Source organism: Psittacula echo, assembly GCF_963264785.1.
Source record: "Psittacula echo genome assembly, chromosome: 2".
In the NCBI taxonomy this organism is placed as follows: domain Eukaryota; kingdom Metazoa; phylum Chordata; class Aves; order Psittaciformes; family Psittacidae; genus Psittacula; species Psittacula echo.
In genome coordinates, this window is record NC_137737.1 from 155,534,607 (window position 1) to 155,557,220 (window position 22,614).

Genomic DNA, 22,614 nt, shown 5'->3' on the forward strand with positions numbered 1-22,614 from the left:
TTAGATTAAGCAGGACACACAACAGGGTCTATAAAACAAGTTTCAGGATGCTTTCAAACAAAAAGAAATAAAGCCTTGGGTCATGAATGCACATGCAGAGAGCCAACATTTTGGGCAGCTTGAGAAATTCCCATGCTACTGTTCTCCCTCAATGCAGCAAAGACACCAAAATATAACAGAAGTTACATGTGCTAGCATGTCAATCTGTGGAATGGATCACTGTGAGCCACACTGTGGCACATTTAGCATAGGCAATGAAGCAAGAAAAAATACCCCAAAAAGCTTCTTCTCCAGCTATCCAGGATGCAGATTCTCCCATTTTCCAGAACCTGCATCTAAGACCCTACTTGCTGCTGCTCCTGTTTCATAGTTTAGCTTATGACTGCAATTATTTAAGCAAAATAGAAGAGCTATAGCACTGCCATAGTGAACTAACTATCTGGGACCAATACTCCAGAGTGGGTAACCTTGACTTCATGAAGGAGGGACAGATCTTAAGGATTATTTAGACACCTAAATCCCACTCTTTTTCATGAAGATTAAGGACCTAATATCTTTTACAATCTCAGTCTCTTGGTGTTTTCATCTTTCTTGTCTATTTAGATTATTTATTCTGTATGAAACATTTGTCTATTTGGATTATTTATACTGTATTCCTCAGGCAGCAAATGTCTTTGAATGCAAGCTTACAGTATGCTTACTGCATCAGAGCCCAGAACTTTGTCAGGTTCTCATGACATTACAGTAACACTAATGAAAAAAGTAATTAGACATTCTTACTTCAGCATCCTTTCATTCGTCTCTTCATCCATCTCATCTGAATTTGAAGAGACAACTCCAAAGGAGCCCAGAGGCTGGCGTGTGATGGGAAACACAGCCTGCTTTGCAGAGAAGCCGACCATAGCTGGGGTCTCTTTGAGCACAGAAGAAAAGGGAAGACAAGTGGCTGTGCAAGAGACGGACAAGTTAACCACATCAACAGTCTTCCTACTTTCCAGGGCTACTCCTTCCGTCGTCGCTGGATGAAACCCAGCGCCATTTGCAACAAGTTTATGCTCTTGGCTGTTGGGCTCCTGAGGATGCTCAGCCTGGTAGGATCCTGCAGCACAGTTTGCTGAGGCAGGTGAGTCGTTGAGCTCAATTTCTTGTAACCCTTGCATTTCTGCATACACTGCTGAGCTCTCATCAGCTAGAGAGCTACCACACTCTCCTTGCATTGAGCCAAATTCAGTTGAGGTTTCTGAAGGAGCTGGAACACGATAGCAAAAATCTGGTACCAGCTTTATGCTTTGGGAAAGACTCTCCTCTCCTGAAGTTCTGCTATTGGAGTAAAAGTCTTGTTGTATTTCTAAATTGTCTAGCTTAAGTTTGTCCTTCGGATCCTCAGTGCATGCATCAAACTTATCTATAATTTTGTCCAAGTAATTGCAAGCCCTTGGTGATTTTAAGCTGCACTCACCATTGCTCTCCAGCGACTGGCACTCAGAGATATTATCTTGGAGCTTCTTTGGACAAATGGGTGGTCCTACATTTTCCAAACTACAGAGAGTCTCTGGAAAACCTTCCTTCTCCTCTTCCCCTTGTAACTCAGTGCTACTGCTACTGTGTTTGATAGAGGGTTTTTGGGAACCTCTTGGTTGCTCACTTCCAGTGGTGATTTTACACTCAGAAAAGTCCACAATTAATTTTCCATCTCCACCCTCTGTTTTTATGCAACTTTTTGAGTTTCCTCCTGACTCTCCTGAGGTTACTTCACTGTGTTTGGATATATCTACCTCTTCCGCAGGCTCTTCTGGGCTACTGATCTGAGGAGCTGAGACAGATTTTGTCAGTTTGGTAAGCTCCACTTCCCTATCCTCTTCCTCAAAGGGCAAAGAGCTGATGGATGTGAGTGATGCTTGGATCCCACTGGGCAAGCTGGTATTGCTTTCCGTGTGGCCACCCTCCAGGGAGTTTCTGTGGACGACGTGTCTCCGTACCAAGTGGTGCAGGATCTCTCTATCACTGGGCAGCTCCAGTGCCCGGCTACGAGCATCAGACCATGCCACTGAACTTGGTTCACTTTCAATGCCTGAATCTGATATTATAGAGGAAGATCTTTTTATGACCCCTGACATAAGGGTGAATTCTTCACACTCCTCACCTCGTTGTTCCTTTGTGAACAATTTCACTTCAAAGCTGTGTGTGGGCAAAGCTTTTAAAACAGGGAGCAGAGCCCTGGGGTCTGGATCTCCTGTTTTTTCAAGACTGGTTAATTCATTCAGTGCAGTCTCAGACGAAGTGAAATCATTCTCAGGATGCCTAGGTTCATCTGGTTTATGTATTTCAGTCCTCTCTTCCAAGCCATCAGTTCCACATGCTCCGCACTCATGCTGAGCACTGACAATTAACACAGGCTCACTTTTGTGGGAATCCTTATTGCTAGGGTTTGTATCTCCACAGGTAACATCCACTGCAAGCCTGTTGTGTTTTAATAATGCTTCCTCGGGTGATTTAAAGTCATCTGCTGTGCATTCTGTATTGCCTGACTCTGAGTCAGAAGTAGTTTCCTGACTTGAAGCAAAAATATTTTCAGGTTTCCTTTGGCCTTCTTTGTTCACTGTACATACCTGAGATGTGAAGCGCTGGTTTAAACTCTTAGTTGTATGTGCAGCACCTTCAGTACCACTGTATATGCAGGAGGGATTCCCATTTATCCTATCTGTGTGTATTAGCAGAGGACCTTTCCCAAAGTCTCCTTTCATTACTGCAGTGGCATCATTTGATGCAAAATCCTCATTGTCATCTATTCGAGTGTTTGCAGGAACCTCAAAATCTGGGAAAACTTCCAGATTCTGATCTGAAAGAAAGAAAAAAGAAAGTAATACCTGCAAGAACACAACAAATTACCCTAAGGTGATGTGGGACTTTGAAAAGCTATTGTAAAGCCTAAAAAAGTATGTACATTTATATTATATAAATTATACCTACATTAGAGGCATATTACACATGCATAAAGAGTGCACTTAACCAGAATTAAACTCACTAAACTATTATAGTCAAGCAAAAAACCCAACATGAATAAAATATACTTTCCTTAGTATAACTATGTCTAACCTGTTAGTTTTTACAGTGCACTCAAGTGAAACAAAGCTGATATTTATTTGTATTCCTGCTGTCATATGACATTGGTCACATTACAGCTCTTGCTTATGAGCGAGATTAATACTCAGTTTAATAGCTTAAATATCTGTAATGAGCATTGCCAAAATTTAGGCAGTCAGGGAACTCTAGAAGAGTGGAAATTTTGGACCACGGTTCATATTTACTAGAATATGGTACCTTTAATATTATACATATTGCTTCCTTGCTCATCTTAACAGTGGAGTAAAAAGAAAATGAAATCAAGGGCTATGAGGTTTTACTATCAATCTGAAGAACTAAATAATTCCTTAATTAAGAATCTGATTTGGGTGCTCAAGAGGAAAGTGTTTTTGAAAGCAATGCTGCCTTTCAGAGGCAGCGTGGGCTTTCTGCCGAGATTTGAGGCGTTTATTCTGAGTTTTCTTACCACTAGATGTCACACTGGGGATGAAATTCACAGTGCTGGTTTTCCTTTAAATTTGTACTGTTAACAAAAATCTGAAAGATTTTGTCTTCTTTCTACATTTTGCCTCCAGCTCTTGTAAAAAAGGAGCTTATTTTGAAGGTGAAAAATATGAAGCTACAAGAAATACTCTGGTTCTAGGTGAAACAGAAGAATTCAGCTGTATTACACAGCAGATCATAGTCTCATCCAAGGCAGATTCAGCCCAAGGGGTGTAAAATAGCTTGCCTTGAGCTGGGGGAGTGAACCTCCCTCAGCTCAAGCTGTCTCTCTGTGGTGTTTCACTCACCTTTGCAAGGCATATCTATGTACCTATCTTCAAAGATAACTGGGAGCGTGTTCCAGTCCCCATCTATGTCGAGGCATTCTGCTGGAAGCGGGGGCATGCTGGTGAAGTACTCTGAATTACGAATTTCTGTAGAAATCTGACCGTGACTTTGAATCCTGGGAATAAAGTAGGGAAGAAATTGAGTGTTTGAGTAGTTACTGTCCTGTTTCCCCATCACTCCTGAAAGCCTGGCAGCAAAACTGGGTGTGTGCTTAGAGAGCAGAGGCAATGTGTTTAACAGGAGAGGAGGCAGTACAGCATGATGAGGGGTACCTAGGAGGTTTCCTGTGAGTTGATTTCAGTTCAGATCTCTGAGTTAGAAATACCTACAACTTGCATACTGCAAAACCTTTGTTCCAGCTGCTGCTGCCATGGGCTCCTGTTAACTACCATAACTCATTGCTGTCCTCCTGGAGGTCACTGTAGATAAGACCGGATCCCTCAGCTGGCTTTCCAGTGTATCTCCTCCAGCTGTGGCAAGAGTTTTAAAAGCCAGATGCAGGAAGCCATAATCAAAGATTTGGTTGAGCAGTACAGGGAGGAACAAGGCCAAGAATGATGCATGGCAGGCCCTCAATTTTATGTATATCGGTTCTCAGAGGACTCACTGTGCTATCTCACATATGTGTGCATTCAGAAGAGCTAATATACATCAGAAAGTTATGTATAGCATAACCCATAGCAGCCTTCCAACATCTGAAGTGGGCCTACAGGGATACCGGAGATGGACTCTATCAGGGACTGTAACGACAGGACAAGGGGTAATGGCTTTCAACTTAAACAGGCAAAGTTTAGATTGGATATAAGGAAGAAGTTCTTTACTGTAAGGGTGGTGAGGCACTGGAACAGGCTGCCCAAAGAAGAGGTGGATGCTCCATCCCTGGCAGTGTTCAAGGCCAGGTTGGACAGAGCCCTGGGCGACGTGTTCTAGGGTGAGGTGTCCCTGCCCATGGCAGGGAGTTAGAACTGGATGATCTTAAGGTCCTTTCCAACCCAAACCATTCTATGATTCTATGGTTCTAGGTCAGCCACTGCTTGTGGGCAGAATTAGAATAACAGTCTCCATCTTTCAGGCCATGTGAAATGCTACCTGGCTTGCATCAGTGAATGTGACATTCAACTAGAACATGAATGTGGGTTCAGCTATAATAAACACAATAATTTTACTTATGAGCTTTTCTATGTAAGCATCATCCTCAAACGATGGGGGAAACATAAAATGCAAAGTTTGTTTATTTGTGTTGACTTTGATGAATTAATCTGTTTATACTAAGAAATAGAGGAAGGCAGCAAGCTTCTCTTAGATGATCAGCTGAAAGCAATTCTGCACGAATCCCATAGGACAGCACAGTGGCAATATTTCAAATTATCATTAGCAAAAAGCAGGTAATCATCATATGGCAGTGAACTGGAAAAAACACACTTTACATTATGAAGCAAAACTCAAACAGCAGGTTTGTAATTCATGCCAGTGTGGAATATTCCTATGTCCAGACACAAATAGCTTATTCAGGCCAGCACATCAGCTTCAACTTCAGAACATAATTGTTGCTGTTTATCATTTGCTCATATCTGTAGGCTAGTTATTTTTTCCTCAAAGATAAACAAGTCACTGGTTGTTAACATATGACTCAGAGAGGAGTCACAGACAGCTAACTGCTCATTCTTGCCTGCAGCAACACCTAGGTGTTTAGAGTTAACTCTTGGCAGCATAATAAGTTCTCTCTGACACATTCATTAACAGCATCAGCATTTTATTAAAGACCACATCTAAAAATAATAAACTAAACTTGTTTTGAGACCAAACTCTGACACAAAAGATGAATACTTGGTATTAAAAGGTGTGAGAACCTATTATTTTTTCCTGTAAAATATTGGAAGGATAAGTCAACCGCTAGACGTTCCCACCCTGTGTGATACCCAGCCTATTGAAAATGGTGTGTCCTCATCTGTCTAAGCAGTCAAATGCTGCCAGGCACGGAGGTGCACGGCCTCATAAAAAAGCTCACAACAACAGCACAGGAAGCAAAACCAAGGTTCTTGACTTGTAAGAATGAAGAAACAACCAGGGGAATAAAACCTGATGCTGTTTGAGGTGGTTGTACAGCATCAGCACGCTGAGACCTGATCTCCCTTTACTGTGCGAACCAAATTAATACTCCCTATTGCAACCCCCAACATTGATAATACTCCAGAAGCCAAGACTGTTTTTCCAAGACATAGAATCATAGAATAGCTTGGGTTGGAAAGGACCTTAAGATCATCCAGTTCCAACCCCCTCCCATGGGCAGGGATGCCTCACACTAGACCATGCCACCAAGAACTCCATCCAACCTGGCCTTGAACACTGCCAGGGATGGAGCATTTCACAACTTCCTTGGGCAACCCATTTCATCATCTAGCAAAGTCAAAAAGAGAACATGACTCTGCCATGAGGCCTGTATAGGCTGAATTTACTACATAGATCTACTTTTAAAGTCTATAAGCTACTTTATTCCTTTTTTACTCAGTGTCCTTGATAATCACTGAGGAAAAAATACGTTTATCAGCAGGAATGGTTAGTTCTGTGGCTGCCTGAAGAAATAAAAGCACTTCATGCAATTAGGCTTCCTCCTGTGCAGGGTTATGTTTGCTTGAATGGAGCAATGAATATCTGTGCCCTCACCCCAGGATCTTGACATGGGTTTTCCCTTGTACATCACTCACTTAAAACCTGACATGGGAGGACTAAGTGAGCACAGCTGGGCCCCTGCAGCCATAGTGCTGCTCTAATTTGGCAGAACAAGGTAGCAATGTACAACCCATCCACTAATGAAGTCATGGCCCTTTTCATCAACGTTGAATCAGACCTTAAGTCCCTAGTGACAGCTCTGAGAAAGTAGTTTCCTTCTTTGCACTACATCAGAAGCAAATGTCTCACTTAAGCCTCATCACTGCAATAGGACCTGATGTCATAGCCTTAAAACCCCTTCTGAAAGACGTGTTTCCACACTGGCGATGCTGTGGTCTCCCCATGACGACAGGCTATTTCAATAGAGAAACAGTCTGGCCATCCCTCATTACTCAGAACTTCCAATCTGAGCATTTTTGAACTCTGCCTTCAGGGGTCAGGTGCTGAATATTATCCATGTTCTCCACTTGAGAGCACTGAATGAAACTGGAGGCAGGATCTGCCCTGGTGTAGCTTTAAAACTGGCTCCTCATACTGCCCAGCTCGGTTCCAAGCAAGAAGCATCAAGCAGAAGGAAATACTTACCTTGCCATTGTTTTAGAGCATGTTTTTCTGGACGGAGCCCAGTGCAATGTTTTTTTTTCGGAACTGCTTTGCATTGTTGGTTCTCAGTCAATTAATAATCAGCCCTGAACTCCCATCACTCTCAAGGTTCCTCCAGTTAATGTGGTGGTATTCCCCATTCCTGTCCTCCACTGTTGCATTTAGTGAACATTCACAGATTCGCACTGGTGGTTTAGTGCTTCTGGCTGCATTTAAAAGTCTTTTCTGCTATAGAAAGTAGGGCTGGACTAAACACCAAAAGAAATCCATGACTACCTATCTCCTAAAATGTTTATTATGATGGCAAAAAGCAAATTCTTAAGTGTTAAAGTTTTGTTGCTTGCCAGAAGTTATTTCCCATTAAAAGTATCAGTAATGGATCTAGTGTAAGGAGTTTAAGAACTTTAGTGAAGAAATATATAAAAAAGTACATCTGCCTGCCCTGAGGCTGGGGGTATTCATGATGATAGGCTTTGAAGAGAAATGCATCCAACTGTGCCTGAGAAAAGAGATAGGGAGAGAGGGACTCTTCATCAGGGACTGTAGCAATAGGACAAGGGGTGATGGGTTTAAACTGAAACGGAAAGTTCAGGTTAGATATAAGGAAGAAGTTTTTTACTGTAAGGGTGGTGAGGCACTGGAATGGGCTGCCCAAAGAAGTGGTGAATGCTCCATCCCTGGCAGTGTTCAAGGCCAGGTTGGACAGAGCCCTGGGTGACATGGTTTAGTGTGAGGCATCCCTGCCCATGGCAGGGAGTTAGAACTGAATGATCTTAAGGTCCTTTCCAACCCAAACCATTCTATGATTCTATGATCTCCTGCATCATATTTTTAGAATACAGGAATCTTGAAAATAATAATTTCTGGGGTCTGATCACTGTCACTTACTTTTTACACTGATTTCAATGGTTTTACAATATGGATCTAGAGCAGAACCTGTGACTTCTATCAAACTAAACTCCTCCATGTCCAGCAGAAAAAGACCTCAGTCTTGATTGTAAAATGTTTTAAACTACATTTTCAGATGTTCCAGTGGCAGGGGAAGGTTAGTGGGTTACTTACAGGCCTTCCTGAAATGTAAGCACAGCAGGTTTCTGGTGCTCGGTGTAGAAGAAAGCTTCTGAGAATCTTCTCACCTGAAGAAGAAACACACAAGTTAAACTTAAGATCTGCTGAAAGCTGAGGAGTACAATCAGGCTAATAACAAAGCAGTGACTGTCAGGACACGACTCCTTAGTATCCTCTGTCTGTGTTACATCACTCTGGTACAGAAAAAAACAAAGATCTCAGTTCTGCTTCACTTTCCTGTCTAGCACAAAGCTGCTAGTGTCATTGCATATTTTGCCGGAAGGGAAGAAGTGCTCCTTGACAGTAAATCAAGATTTGCTTAAATTCATCTTCTACTTTTCTAAAAGCTGTTAAATTTACCATATTCCCTTGTACTCTTAAAGTGGAGAAGGAAGATTTTTCTTTCCCACTGTGCAAACCATATAGCAGTAGCATAACGAATTACTAAATTAGAACAATTTATAATTGGTCATCTTTTCTATGGATACCTCCACAGCGACACCCAAGAAGTAAAGCAAGTCTTATATATCAGCCTTCCCATGGTAGAAACACACCTGCCTATGTCATGATACTTACATTGAGAGCTCTTTAAATCTCTTCATGGACATTAGGTTTGTTCAGTGTTGGATAATCAATTATAAAAAAGCTACAGCTTTGAAGTGGCTGGCAGAGCACAGAGTGTGAAATAAGCTATAAAAAAATCAGTGCTGCTATCTACCCTGGAATAAGCTTTGAGTTTAAATGAATCAAGCATAATATGCCGTCGAATGTACTCAGATATTAAACTGCAGCCCATACGTTACTAATAATATTTGCAAAAATGACCTCAGTTACAGCGTCAGAAAATGGCGGTGAAAAGTGTATGTCAGAGCATCTCAGCATCTCCCTAAATCCCAACTGTGCTTTAACAAACAGCCTTTCTAATAAAAGGACCAACATCCCTTCAAAAACACTGGGTATTATAGTATGACTTTTCATCTGGGGCCCTCAAACTGTTTTCCAGACCTGGGAAAGTGTAATTACATGGAGTTTGTATGGGGAGGAAGTGAAGCACACAAAGGCATGTAATTTGCTAAAGACTGAGCAGGCAGTTGGCATCAACCAGCATGGTTTCCAGCATGGATTCACGTTGCTGGAGCTTGGAGCATACAGAGTTGGGTCCTTTGGCTGAAAGCTGCCCATGTCTTCTCAGAGTCAAGGATGACCTGGTCAAACTAAAGAGTAGAGTCTTAGCATCAGTTGCTCAGTCATCTCCTCCTGAATTTTATGCCTCCTTTTTGCAAGCTAAACCATGCTCTTGTGGAGAACAACTGGAGAGTTGTTCTGGTCACTCTGGATAGTAAATGGACCTCCACTGACTTTGACAAGAACCAGATCATAAGCTATCAATACCTACACTGTGGACTCCTAAATTTAAACAAGGTGAGTCCTACCCTTTCTGTCTGTCCCAACTCTAATGCTTAGATCAGATTATGAGGTCAGCTCAGGTGACGTCCCAAACTGATGTCTGGTCAATAACCAAGAATGTCCTAATAGAAGACACTGAACTTGCTGAACTAATTAGATAAGCTGATCTGACAAAGTCAGCTTGAAAGATGAGTGATTTTGTGCCTTTATTATCAAGTACAAGAAGCAGTTTCCACATGAACAATATTAATATTTTGTTGTGTGCACATTACTAAGAGAAAGGCAAGAACTAGTTATATATATATTACATATACACATACTGAAGAGAGCAAATTTATATACTTCATGGTAGTTTTGTGAAAGAAGTTGAGATAAAATCATCTTTTTGGTTATTTGTCTTTGTGACGCTTGTGCTTTTTAAAACAAATATTTATGACTTATGTATATCTAGCAAGTACAGGCAATACCTACCTCTTCCCACCCAACTCCTGTTCCATTTCTGCTTCTGATATTCCAAGTGCAACCACTTTACACAGGATCCTGAGTACCATAAAATTAACAGCCCTCATTCCAGAAACTGAAATCTGTAATTTCAAATCCTGGGCTTCACCTCTTGTCCTGCTCACCCCATTTCAATAAAATACCCATACTGGCAGAACTGTATTGGAAATTTATATCCTGATAAATCATTCATGTTTATTAGGAGGTTACCATTATTGAACTTGCTTTAAACTTCTTAACATTACCCTTAGCATATGATGTTCCTGAGTCAGATAAGCTGTGACTTCTGGATGGAGAGTTGCCACCTCCAGGAACTGGGTCCACAGGGCCAGGAGGTGAGAGCAAAGCCAGGCGAGGTCCTTGCTTATCTGTTCTGCTATCTTCTCTGGATTGCTCAGCAGCTGGAGGAAAGAAAGGACATTTTGAGATCAAGACAGTTTCATGAAGGAAAATCAGTTTGCATGTTTGCCTTTTAGGAAACAACAAAAAAATCCCACTTGATTTAGAATTATAATTAAAGCAACCATTTTCAGTTATTTTACCCCAAATAAAGCTGGTGAGACTTTTGCTTTTACTCTTTAAAAGACATATATTTTAGTATAAAGGGTCTCATCTACACAACTGGAGAGCAAGAAGTAGGAACAGCCTCAATGTTTGTGGAGACTTTACTGCAGATGTATATACTCATGGAGGGCTATGTCCTTTTCAGGAAAGACAGGCCAGCCAGGCGGGGTGGTGGGGTTGCTCTTTATGTGCGAGAGCAGCTGCAATGTACTGAGCTCTGTCCAGGGACAGGGGACGAGCGAGTTGAGAGTCTGTGGGTGAGAATTAAGGGGCAGGCTGGCAGGGGTGATACTGTTGTGTGTGTCTGTTACAGGCCACCAGATCAGGGTGAGGAAGTTGACGAGGCCTTCTACAGGCAGCTGAGAGCGGCCTCACAGTCACAGGCCATGGTTGTCGTGGGGGATTTTAACTTCCCTGATGTTTGCTGGAAGGACTACTCAGCAACCCAGCCACAGTCCAGGAGGTTCCTCCAGTGTATGGAGGATAACTTCCTCATCCAAATGGTGGATCAGCCAACCAGGAGAGGAGCGCTGCTGGATCTCATCCTCACTAACAAGGAGGGTCTGGTCGAAGCAGTAAAGGTTGAGGGCTGCCTTGGTTGCAGCGACCACAAGATGGTGGAATTCAGGATCTTGTGTGGTAGGGCCAGTACAATAGCAAGTAGAATTGCAACCCTGGACTTTAGCAGGGCAAACTTTGGCCTTTTCAAGCAATTGCTAGGGGAAGTCCCATGGGCAAGGCTGCTTGAAGGTAAAGGGGCCCAAGATAGTTGGTTGGCATTCAAGAATTGCTTATTCCAAGCTCAAGAGCTGAGCATCCCGACACGTAGGAAGTCAAGGAAGAGGGCCAGGAGACCTGCGTGGCTGAATAAGGAACTGCTGGGTATGCTCAAGTGGAAGAGAAGAGTTTATAGGTCATGGAAGGAGGGGCTGGCCACTCGGGAGGAATATAAGGCTGCTGCTAGAGGATGTAGGAAGGCAGCTAGGATGGCTAAGGCCTCCTTAGAATTAAATCTGGCCAGAGGGGTCAAGGACAACAGAAAGAGCTTTCTCAAATACATAGCTGATAAAACTAACACCAGAGGCAAGGTTGGCCCACTGGTGAATGGGATGGGTGCCCTGGTGACAGAAGATACAGAGATGGCAGAGTTATTGAATGCCTTCTTTGTCTCTGTCTACTCTGCTGGAGGCAGTCCTGAAGAGCCCTGTACTCCTGAGACCTCAGATGAAGTCAGGTCACTGGAGCGGTTTGCCTTAGTCCATGAGGAATGGGTTAGAGACCAGTTGAGCAATCTGGACATCCATAAATCCATGGGTCCAGATGGGATGCACCCGCGGGTGCTGAGGGAACTGGCGGAAGTCATTGCTAGACCACTCTCCATCATCTTTACCAAGTCTTGGGAAACGGGAGAGGTGCCTGAGGACTGGAGGAAAGCAAATGTCACTCCAGTCTTCAAAAAGGGCAAGAAGGAGGACCCGGGTAACTATAGACCGGTCAGCCTCACCTCCATCCCTGGGAAAGTGATGGAACACCTTATCCTTGATGCCATCTTAAGGCATGTCAAGGATAAGAGGGTTATGAGGGGCAGTCAACATGGCTTTACCAAGGGGAAGTCATGCTTGACCAACCTCCTAGCCTTTTATGAGGAAATAACATTGTGGATGGATGATGGCAGAGTGGTGGACGTGGTCTACCTTGACTTCAGCAAAGTATTTGACACAGTCTCCCACAGCATCCTCATAGCTAAATTGAGGAAGTGTGGCCTGAATGATCAGGTAGTGAGATGGACTGTGAACTGGCTGAAGGACAGAAGCCAGAGAGTTGTAGTCTATGGGGCGGAGTCCAGTTGGAGGCCTGTATCTAGTGGAGTGCCTCAAGGGTCCGTACTGGGACCAGTATTATTTAATATATTCATCAATGATTTAGATGAGGGAATTGAGTGTACTGTCAGCAAGTTTGCTGATGACACTAAGCTGGGAGGAGTGGCTGACACGCCAGAAGGCTGTGCTGCCATCCAGTGAGACCTGGACAGGCTGGAGAGTTGGGCAGGGAGAAACTTGATGAAATATAACAAGGGAAAGTGTAGAGTTCTGCATCTGGGCAGGAACAACCCCAGGTTCCAATATAGGTTGGGGAACGACCTGTTAGAGAGTAGTGTAGGGGAGAGGGACCTGGGGGTCCTAGTGGATGGCAGGATGACCATGAGCCAACACTGTGCCCTTGTGGCCAAGAAGGCCAATGGCATCCTGGGGTGTATTAGAAGGGGGGTGGTCAGTAGGTCGAGAGAGGTCCTCCTTCCCCTCTACTCTGCCCTGGTGAGACCGCATCTGGAATACTGTGTCCAGTTCTGGGCCCCTCAGTTCAAGAAGGGCAGGGAACTGCTGGAGGTTCCTCCAGTGTATGGATGATAACTTCCTCATGCAAATGGTGGATCAGCCAACCAGGAGAGGAGCGCTGCTGGATCTCATCCTCACTAACAAGGAGGGGCTGGTCGAAGCAGTAAGGGTTGAGGGCTGCCTTGGTTGCAGCGACCACGAGATGGTGGAATTCAGGATCTTGTGTGGTAGGACCAGTACAATAGCAAGTAGAATTGCAACCCTGGACTTCAGCAGGGCAAACTTTGGCCTTTTCAGGCAATTGCTAGGGGAAGTCCCATGGGCAAGGCTGCTTGAAGGTAAAGGGGCCCAAGATAGTTGGTTGGCATTCAAGGATTGCTTATTCCAAGCTCAAGAGCTGAGCGGGTAACTATAGACCGGTCAGCCTCACCTCCATCCCTGGGAAAGTGATGGAACACCTTATCCTTGATGCCATCTTAAGGCATGTCAAGGATAAGAGGGTTATGAAGGGCAGTCAACATGGCTTTACCAAGGGGAAGTCATGCTTGACCAACCTCCTAGCCTTTTATGAGGAAATAACATTGTGGATGGATGATGGCAGAGCGGTGGATGTGGTCTACCTTGACTTCAGCAAAGCATTTGACACAGTCTCCCACAGCATGCTCATAGCTAAATTGAGGAAGTGTGGCCTGGATGATCAGGTAGTGAGATGGACTGCGAACTGGCTGAAGGACAGAAGCCAGAGAGTTGTAGTCTATGGGGCGGAGTCCAGTTGGAGGCCTGTATCTAGTGGAGTGCCTCAAGGGTCAGTATTGGGACCAGTATTATTTAATATATTCATCAATGATTTAGATGAGGGAATTGAGTGTACTGTCAGCAAGTTTGCTGATGACACTAAGCTGGGAGGAGTGGCTGACACGCCAGAAGGCTGTGCTGCCATCCAGCGGGACCTGGACAGGCTGGAGAGTTGGGCAGGGAGAAACTTGATGAAATATAACAAGGGAAAGTGTAGAGTCCTGCATCTGGGCAGGAACAACCCCAGGTTCCAGTATAGGTTGGGGAACGACCTGTTAGAGAGTAGTGTAGGGGAGAGGGACCTGGGGGTCCTAGTGGACAGCAGGATGACCATGAGCCAACACTGTGCCCTTGTGGCCAGGAAGGCCAATGGCATCCTGGGGTGTATTAGAAGGGGGGTGGTCAGTAGGTCGAGAGAGGTCCTCCTTCCCCTCTACTCGGCCCTGGTGAGACCGCATCTGGAATATTGTGTCCAGTTCTGGGCCCCTCAGTTCAAGAAGGACAGGGACCTGCTGGAGAGAGTCCAGCGCAGGGCGACAAAGATGATTAAGGGAGTGGAGCATCTCCCTTATGAGGAAAGGCTGAGGGAGCTGGGTCTCTATAGTTTGGAGAAGAGGAGACTGCGGGGGGACCTTATTAGTGTATATAAATATATAAAGGGGGAGTGTCATGAGGATGGAGCCAGGCTCTTCTCAATGGCAAACTATGATAAGACAAGGGGTAATGGGTATAAACTGGAACACAAGAGGTTCCACTTAAACTTGAGAAGAAACTTCTTCTCAGTGAGGGTGACAGAACACTGGAACAGGCTGCCCAGGGAGGTTGTGGAGTCTCCTTCTTTGGAGACATTCAAAACCCGCCTGGACACATTCCTGTGTAACCTTATCTAGGTGTTCCTGCTCTGGCAGGGGGATTGGACTAGATGATCTCTTGAGGTCCCTTCCAATCTCTAACATACTGTGATACTGTGTGTGATACTGTGAGAGTCCAGCGCAGGGCAACTAAGATGATTAAGGGAGTGGAGCATCTCCCTTATGAGGAAAGGCTGAGGGAGCTGGGTCTCTATAGTTTGGAGAAGAGGAGACTGCGGGGGGACCTTATTAGTGTATATAAATATATAAAGGGGGAGTGTCATGAGGATGGAGCCAGGCTCTTCTCAATGGCAAACAATGATAGGACAAGGGGTAATGGGTACAAACTGGAACACAAGAGGTTCCACTTAAACTTGAGAAGAAACTTCTTCTCAGTGAGGGTGACAGAACACTGGAACAGGCTGCCCAGGGAGGTTGTGGAGTCTCCTTCTCTGGAGACATTCAAAACCCGCCTGGACACATTCCTGTGTAACCTTATCTAGGTGTTCCTGCTCTGGCAGGGGGATTGGACTAGATGATCTCTTGAGGTCCCTTCCAATCTCTAACATACTGTGATATTGTGAGATGTAGCAACCAGGGAAAAGAAACCCAAATAAAGACAGTGGGTTCCAAATCATCCACCAGATGGTGCTGGATGCTCTGAAATAAACCGCGGCCCGTCATCTTTTTGCTAGCAAAAGCTTTCTCACCCATGTCAGACTAGGATGCCAGATTGGCGATTTGGGGGGCAATGAACAAACCCAAAGCCAAAACACTGTGTCCTCAACACATGATGAAAACAGACATCCCAGAGTCTGCTGCTGCTTCACTCCCACACCAGGACATGCTGGAGCTCTCTGTGCCATCCAGATCTAGGCTTCAATTCTCAGCTACAGCTCTGCAGCTCAGGAAATGCATGTCAGAAGCAAAGCCTCTGCGTATCCATCTCCCTGGTTTCACAATTTCTTTAGCATGAGACAAACATTTTACTCGCATGTTTTGGCACAAAAAAGTACAGAACTGAGCTTCATCTGTTCCTAGGGTTCACCTGCTTCTATGAACCTGGAAATACTACAAGAAATACTCCCTAAATAGCACCAGAAGAATCACTTATCAGTTCTTGGCCACATCTTTTTTTTTGGTTAGAACTGCAGTCTAGCTGAAAGCCTGCTTATTTTTCACCTTTTATTATGCAAGTAGATCGGTGACCCTGCAAACTAAGCCATGGCTAAAAGCAAATTGTCTGTGTGAGAGAGAGAGAAACAGAGAAAGTGTGTGTGTGGATAATGCAGATATTGTCACCGAGTTTACCTTGTTTGGGTGCTATTCTGTTTTAAAGACTTCTCCAAAAATGACACAATCTCCAGTACCCATTCAAGTATTGGAAAAATCAGAGGGATACTACTGGGAGACAAAAGATCCTGCCCAAACATTTGCCTTTGCAGAGTCAGGGCACTACTATATTTACTGCACCCAATTTTATGTTATGTATGCCAATTTTTTTTAATTATTATTATTTTTTATTTAGTCAGTAAAACACCTCTTACACAGGCTTCAAAGAAGATGCATTATTCATATAAGCAATATTAGGAATAGGTGTATATGGCTATTTTCCTAGTTTTGAAAAAGGGAAAGGAAGGAGGGAAGGAAGGTGGGAAGGAGGGAAGGAATGAAGGGAGGAGGGATGGAGAAAGGGAGGAAGGAAGGGAAGGAGGGAAGGAGGGAAGGAGGGAAGGAGGGAAGGAGGGAAAGAGGGGGGGAGGGAGGGAGGGAGGGAGGGAGGGAGGAAGGAAGGAAGGAAGGAAGGAAGGAAGGAAGGAAGGAAGGAAGGAAGGAAGGAAGGAAGGAAGGAAGGAAGGAAGGAAGGAAGGAAGGAAGGAAGGAAGGAAGGAAGGAAGGAAGGAAGGAAGGAAGGAATCATGGAATCATAGAATCATAGAATCATAGAATCATAGAATCATAGAATCATAGAATAGTTAGGGTTGGAAAGGACCTTAAGATCATCTAGTTCCAACCCCCCTGCTATGGGCAGGAACACCTCTCACTAAACCAGTGATGCCTTCTTCTAAGTGCGTGACTCTTTCTGAGCCGCCACACACATGACAAGAGCTTAGCCACACTTGATTTAAGTCAAACCCCAGAGACTCAGTTCCTCAAAGGAAAAGCCAGCAATTAAAAATGTCACCAAATGTGATCCTGGCTACTCCATTCACATACCTGCTGCTGGGCTGTTACCTGTGACTGCACTTTTAAAGCCTCACTCAGGGCAGTCTGGCTTTAACAATGCTGTCGTGCAAAGCAGATCAACAGGGTTTCTTTTGAGGAGTTATTTTTCTCCTTTATTTACAAATCAATCACAATCAAAAAAATAGTTCCCTTCCACTTTCTCCTGCATTGAATATTTGCTGTGTTCGTGAGTTGAATACAAAGCTATGGCAGGTTAAACTCAGTTTTTTTCCTTCTTTTGTTTGCATTTGATTTTTAAAATGGACCTGCCTCTGGTAACGCAATGGAGACTAACCCCACAGGCTTCTGTTTCTGTGTTTTTTAATAACATTTTCTTCCTTTATAAATGACTGGTTTTCATATGTTCTGCTGAAAAGAAATGGTTTCAGTTCACATACTCTTAGAGGCAAAATACTTGGAGAGCATTGTCAGTACTAATCTCCCCACCATAAGGAGGTACATATGACTTCAGTGCTTTTACTGCAGCAGTGGTCAATGTTGCAACTATGTCCCATCAACATTGTAGAAGATCTCAACACTTATGTCTCCTTGAAATCACTGTCTTTATAATCAAATTATGCAGAGATGGATAGAAATCTATCATTCCAGGATGCTAAGCAAATACATTTTCACAGCGTAGAGGAAAACAAAAGGCTTTAGAACACTCCAGAGAATCAGCTGTTCTAGCTGTTGTATTCACCTATCTGTTGCTATGCTGTTTCCATCAGCTTGCAAACAACGGAGTAGTCTGGCTTTACTAATATTGCCATGCAAAAAAAGTCAATAAGCTTTTGGGAAGAGCAAGAATGGGACAGGAGTTAGAAAAACACAGTGAAATTAATGCTGGCATTTTCTGATATATGCCAAGCCAATTTGGACATCCCCAGACTCATTGAAAATAGGTCCAAAGGAGACTCTAGATTGTATTGTCTGATCTATAGCATTTGAGCTTCAAAATCTAGTAAACCTGAGCCAAATAACCAATGTTTCTCTAAATTAAATTTATATAAAATCAGATTTCTTCCAAACGTATCTAAGTCATGACTTAAAATTAAGAAATTTACCATTTCAAGCATTTTTCACCCATGGTTGACAAACATCAGCCCACTGATCATAACTGGAGTGTGAATGTATGTCCAGTTTGGTTTGGCTTTAGCTTCCCTATGTTAATTGATTGTTATTTTGTCATTCTTCCCTATGCTGTCCCTGCTGCTAATAGACCAAGCAAATCAAATCTATTAAATCTCTGATAATAAAGCATTTTCCCCAATGATCAGCTGACGCTTGCATTTCTTTCTGGCACCCTTGACGACTTGCCTGCGTCTCACTTGAAATAAGTATAGCAGAATTAAGTTTAAGAAAGTAGTTCCAATACTTCTGTGCCTAAATCACTTTTTTTCCTCCCATGAGCCCTCTGACACATTTAGGAGTTTTTATGTGAAGCAATATGGCTGTACAACCTGGCAAAGTATCTTTTCTCTTGTCAGCATAAAAGCTGCAATTGCAACCTACCCCCAAATATATTTTTCTCTGCATATCTGAATCTCAGGGCTAGACTCACTGAAGGATGTTAAAGCAATCCAGCTGGTGACTTGTTAAAAGTAACAGAAACATCTTGTGAGTAATACAAATTATGTGAAATTGTTGATAGAAGAGAAACCTTCAACAAACTTGAACAAATGGAACCAAATTCCTTTTCTCCTTGCTCTGATACATGACTGGACTGCCTCAGTGCACTTGAAAAATGAAGCTGAAAAATGTATGGACAGATTCTGCTGAAGAAAATACCTGCAACTCCGTACAAAGCTGAGATAATGTCTCTTCCACAGATAACTCCTCTAGGGAAAAAAAACACAAAGAAAAAGATCAGGGTTAAGAACAGTAGATGTGAAATGTTAATGCTGTGCCATTTATTTCATGCGAGAAAAAGGTCATTCCATATTCTTCCCCAACAGAAGAATTTGGATTGGGTCACTCCATAACCCACCTTATCCTGGTGCAGGTGAGGGCACAACTTTTGTTCATGTATCCTGGACCACTAAACCTGCAGAAGCTCTGGAATGCTGTTATCAGGACAAACCCAACAGAATTCAGCTTTTCGTTGTCTACGCTCTCTTTTACTAGAAGTTTGTTTATTAGCTTTTGGTATTTATAGAAAACTCCAGTACCAAATGCGAAGTCTCACCATTGCAAATGATGTACAAGAAAGTTCTCCCTATTGTGCTGCACAAGACTGTGTAAGTGATAGCAGATGTCTGACTAGTAAAAATTGGGCATCTGTGTACTGCCTTGAGGAGTGCAAAGCACCTCTCCACCCCTACAGCAAACAGCAGTGCTTTGATGTAGTCCTGAGAGAATCCGTCACAGGGACACTTCACTTTAAATGCACCATAGACTCTGAGGCAGAGGACATAAATCAACTCTCCAACTTTGGCAGCTTGATTTTGCAATGTGGAACTTTCTGACGGTATCTGTAAAGAAGCAAAGCAGAGCAACCAGCTGGCCAGTCCCCAAATGACTCTTCTTAAATAGTAAGAAGGAATAGGAAAGGACAGACTGAGATGGATAAAGCCTTGAAAAGACCCATCCTTAGCTGGTAAAACCTGGGAAACAGTTGTTCCACTTTTAATGTCTAAGCTAGGCTATTATTTTTTTTAAGGTACTACTCAAGGAGCTGAAAAAAAAAAGAATTAAGAAACTCTGCAGAGATTTGTAATCCTGGATTTATCTTAACTATCTTTAGAAATTTATGATGAGATTAATATGGCCAATATAGATGTTTACAACCAAATGAGTCATTTACATTGTCAGTGGACAAAAATGAGCAAAGCACAAAATGCAGTTCTTGCCATCCCAAGGTAGAAAGCACTACTTGTCCAAAAAGATATTTAAGTGCCCTAAATGGGTCTGTTTCTCCCCAATGACTGTAAGGAGAAAGATATAAAAATCTGCTTTATATTCATCATATTGGGTGAATCTTACACCCCATAATTTTGCGAAGTCTTATAACAGGCCTCAAAAAAATTAGCTTTAAATCCAAATCTCCAGCAAATTTTCAGACTGTGAGTAAAATGATGCAAAAAGTACCCTGCTCAAGAGACTTTTAGGAAATTTGCATGTGTTACAACAAGTACCTTTGCAAATTAAGTGCCTGCTTCAGTACTGGTAGTCATTTGAAAATCAAGCTAATTGTATTTAGAAAGCCAATACGTGTTCAGGGGTAGTTCTTGAGTTGTGGTCTAGCAACCATACATATTCTGCTGTCTCTCAACCTCAAAACCTGTCCAGGTGAGACACAAATCATCTATTATATGTGTCTGATAACCAAGATGCCTGAAACATGAGTTCTGTTGCATGTTGGATTCTGTCTTGTAGCTCATAAATTGCAAATAAAAAACTGTACTTTTTTTTCCTCTCATAGCTGGATTGAATAACACAGTATGTGATCTTCCCACCCTATAAATTTTAGGCTATCTTGAAGGGAAATATATGTTGGGAAACAAGACGTGAAGTGGAAAATAGGAGCTATCAAACCTATAAGTCTGTAAAGCATAATGTATCATCCTTGTTAGTTCTTGTATACAAGCACTATAAAATGAAACTGGAGAACATTTTTTGCTCTGTTTCTAAATCTGCTGGCCGATGCAGTGGGCTCTCCTAACATAATTACCTCTGCAACATAACAAACTGATAACTTCAAAACCTGTACACAGAAATACAAAGACAGAAACCCACAGATGTGAAACCATGAGCCACATTCCTTGAATTCAAAGAAACAGGTGGGAGAGCAGGAATTAGTCAGGGATGCATCTCATTTACACAAGCGTTCATGCTGTCACTGCAAACATGACTAAACACAAATTACAGTGCTTCATTCTGCAAATCCAGCCAGCCAGCACTTGAACATTGGACTTAATAAGCCTGGCCAGCCAAAAAAAAAAGCTTCTGCCAAACCCAGAAAAATCTATTAAACAATTGAACTGGGAAGAATATCAGAATCATTTTAAAGATCAAGTTGCAAATACGCAATTGGCAAGGAAGAAATACATCGCAAATTGTAAATGAGGGAGTATGTTTCAGAAACAGTCATATCACCTTTCAGATTTCTCTTCTCAGTTTTTGAAAAATGTCTGCTCAAGAGAAATAAATATGCTAAAGTCTTCCCCAGATTTCATGGCAATTCAGAACTGGAAGCAACTGAGGCCAGAAATCACTGAAAGGCAAGTATTTTGAGAAATGTATCAAAACAATTCACCTCTCATCAAATGCATCAACAATTCACCCTCTACCCCCTCATCAAATGCATCAACAATTCACCCTGTACACATCAGACTACATCCTATAAAAGGATTTGCATAAGCTGAGAAGGCAGTCAACTTTAACAGTGTGCCAAAATAAATACGAATCAGAAAACGGGGATAAAAGTCCTATAAAAACTCTGAACAGCCCCAGAATTTTGCTGTATTAAATTAAATTGGGTATTGAAAATGCAGCAGTAAAATATTCAGTGATTTTAAGTGTCTGTTCACTTACCCAACTTCAGCTGTGGTAAATCAGGAATTTCCTTCATTATGAGGGTGTAATACATATGAAGTCCTCTTTGAGCATTCAAGAGCAGAAGACAGAGGTCTTTATGCCATTTGTATGCATGCTGCATACAGTTTTCAGATGGGACATAAAAGCTGCCCTGTGTAACAAAAGTATCAAGAAAATAAAATATAGAGATTAAAATTCACCGTCTCCATTTATCCTAGAGGCTTCCACAAAATTCTAGTTGTGGGCAAGCCTTTCATTTCTAATCAAGTATTTTGCACCAAAGAGAGGTTTTAACCATCCCCTACCTCCTATCCACCTAACCATCTAGATGTGCAGTCGTAGTAGTATCTCATTCAACAGATACATTTGTCCAAGCCATACCAAAGCTATTAGCTCACAGCAATGCTGTCACATTTACAAAGATCCTCATCCCAAGCAATATAACACAGAAGTCTATCTCTGTCCTTCACACATGTCCCACTGTGGAGCCAATGGCTCCCAACAATGTAGAGAATGCTGGGCAAAACAAACCCTCTCTGCTACAGCAGGTGGGGGTGGAAAGAACTATAAAGTTGGCTAGATTAGCTTTTCTTTTTCCTCATATCCTCTTATCCCTTTTTGCACAGGTTGTAGCTTGATGGTACTTGCGTATGCTTTGTTATGTGTATTAGTGAAAAAAATGTAGATGCATACCCTGTCAACAAATATAAGCCACTTTGTATTCCAGAATCAGTCTCTGGATTAGTGTATCTCTTGTGGGAGGAGATGTAATTGGACAGATCACAGCATGTTTAATACAAAAATTTCCCAAACAACACATTTACATTTAGAACATAAGCCGAGATTGCATTAGAGCACCATAAATCAAATGTTTCAACTTCTGTCATAAATCACTTCTCGCATAAATTACTTGTATTTGAAATTTGCGCTGCTCAGATTTAAAATAGAACTATTTATTAAGTCGTCATTTCTGCCCAGGATTTCATGGAGAGTCTCAAGTTAGTTGAATGTGGACATCTAAAATCAAGGAACTGAACTGTGGCTCTTCTTCCAATTAATTGTGAAGGAAACATAGGACAACTGACTACCTATTCTACACTGTAGACTCATTGAATCAGGACCAAGTACAATCAAAAAAGACA

The 22,614-nt window shown here is 42.6% G+C and overlaps 1 protein-coding gene across 1 annotated transcript in view; it reads right to left on the reverse strand.

Moving 5' to 3' along the window:
- Window positions 1-22,614, reverse strand: part of FAM135B (family with sequence similarity 135 member B) — a gene marked incomplete at both ends in the record, with an annotated part of 143,919 nt that overhangs the window by 11,107 nt on the left and 110,198 nt on the right. Inside the window, 6 exons of the mRNA XM_080610716.1 lie at window positions 781-2,839; window positions 3,876-4,030; window positions 8,251-8,324; window positions 10,410-10,565; window positions 18,725-18,774; window positions 21,470-21,623. Coding sequence (XP_080466842.1) covers window positions 781-2,839; window positions 3,876-4,030; window positions 8,251-8,324; window positions 10,410-10,565; window positions 18,725-18,774; window positions 21,470-21,623 — 2,648 coding nt within the window. The remainder of the gene's footprint in view (window positions 1-780; window positions 2,840-3,875; window positions 4,031-8,250; window positions 8,325-10,409; window positions 10,566-18,724; window positions 18,775-21,469; window positions 21,624-22,614) is intronic.